At 38.7% G+C, this 1,239-nt stretch overlaps 1 protein-coding gene across 1 annotated transcript in view; it reads left to right on the forward strand.

The window, feature by feature from the left end:
- LOC119588494 (vacuolar protein sorting-associated protein 28 homolog) overlaps positions 1–1,239 on the forward strand; it is a 6,614-nt gene that overhangs the window by 879 nt on the left and 4,496 nt on the right. Inside the window, exon 2 of the mRNA XM_037937139.1 lies at positions 231–294. Within this exon, the coding sequence (XP_037793067.1) occupies positions 231–294 (64 nt within the window). The remainder of the gene's footprint in view (positions 1–230; positions 295–1,239) is intronic.

Genomic DNA, 1,239 nt, shown 5'->3' on the forward strand with positions numbered 1-1,239 from the left:
GACGCCATTTTTAGATTACGGTTTTGCTAATTTTATGCTTTGTCATGGTGTATGAGGGTCGTCATATGAGCCTCACAATGTGTGTAATATTTTGGAATATGTATTATTTTTATGTAAGGCAAAGTCTATGTAAAAGGCTGCATTCTACAGTGGTAGTGCTTAAACAATGAACCTGAAATATATTTGGTACATATACGAGACGGTGCTATTAATTTTCTATCAATTTTCAGACCACAACCGACCGGAATTGTACGAGGAAGTGAAACTGTACACCAATGCGAGAGAAAGAGAGAAGTACGTGTATCGGACGTTTTATGGTCACTGGGAAAATTATAGCTGCGGTGACTCATATTTTTCTTTGTATCATTCTGTCTAGGCCTAAATCTGTCTAAAACTTTGGTGTTGTATTAGTTAAGGCCTGCGGTCCATGTAAAGATGTGGAAATTCATCTTGAAACAATACAGATCAATAAGGAGTCACGCATTTAAAAAGAATATACTTAAAGTCAGCATTTTTAATAATTTGTGGAGACAAAATTTCATTACCTCATCCCACAGTGGCACTGTTAGCAAATCAGATAAGTTTATCATTACTTACAAGGTAAATATTTAGAAGACCTGGTGTGGCTTTTAAAATGGAACTGTTTTTCTGCGATTGAAAGGACTGCATTAGCTAAGTTTTCAGTAATGGATAGCCAAAGATCCTAAGTCCATTATGTTAGCAAAGGAGCATCAAGCAGTAGCCACTCATGTAAAACCTGAAAAAAAATTCAACACTTATATTCTGCCGCATGTCTGCTAGCTCATTGGCAGACCTTCTGTTTTCAATTACTTCAAGATTTTGTAAGAATATAGAAAACGCCGATATACCCGACACAGACCTCGGCACATTTTGGCACTCCAGCAAAGGCCAGGGGTAAGCCTCCATTGTGTATATTCTGACAAGGTATAGCTTGACAAAGACCTCCCTAATACCATGGTAAGTTATCATCAACTAGTAAATTAGTCCAAGCTCTTTCCTTGCCAGGATGTAAGTGGTAGCGATCTGTTGCCCTCTGCTGAAGCACCAACAGTTGCATGGAGATCAGTGGCAGACACTTGGGTATTTTTTTTGCATTCTCCCATCACAGAGAAAAGCAGGTTTCAAGTGGATTTCGGGCACCATACTAACGAGGAAAAGACCCATTTTGAAAGCTGTCAGGGTTGCCCTTTAAACCTTTACTCAGACTTATTGGCTTTT

The sequence above is a fragment of the Penaeus monodon genome, chromosome 24, assembly GCF_015228065.2.
Source record: "Penaeus monodon isolate SGIC_2016 chromosome 24, NSTDA_Pmon_1, whole genome shotgun sequence".
Lineage (NCBI taxonomy): Eukaryota > Metazoa > Arthropoda > Malacostraca > Decapoda > Penaeidae > Penaeus > Penaeus monodon.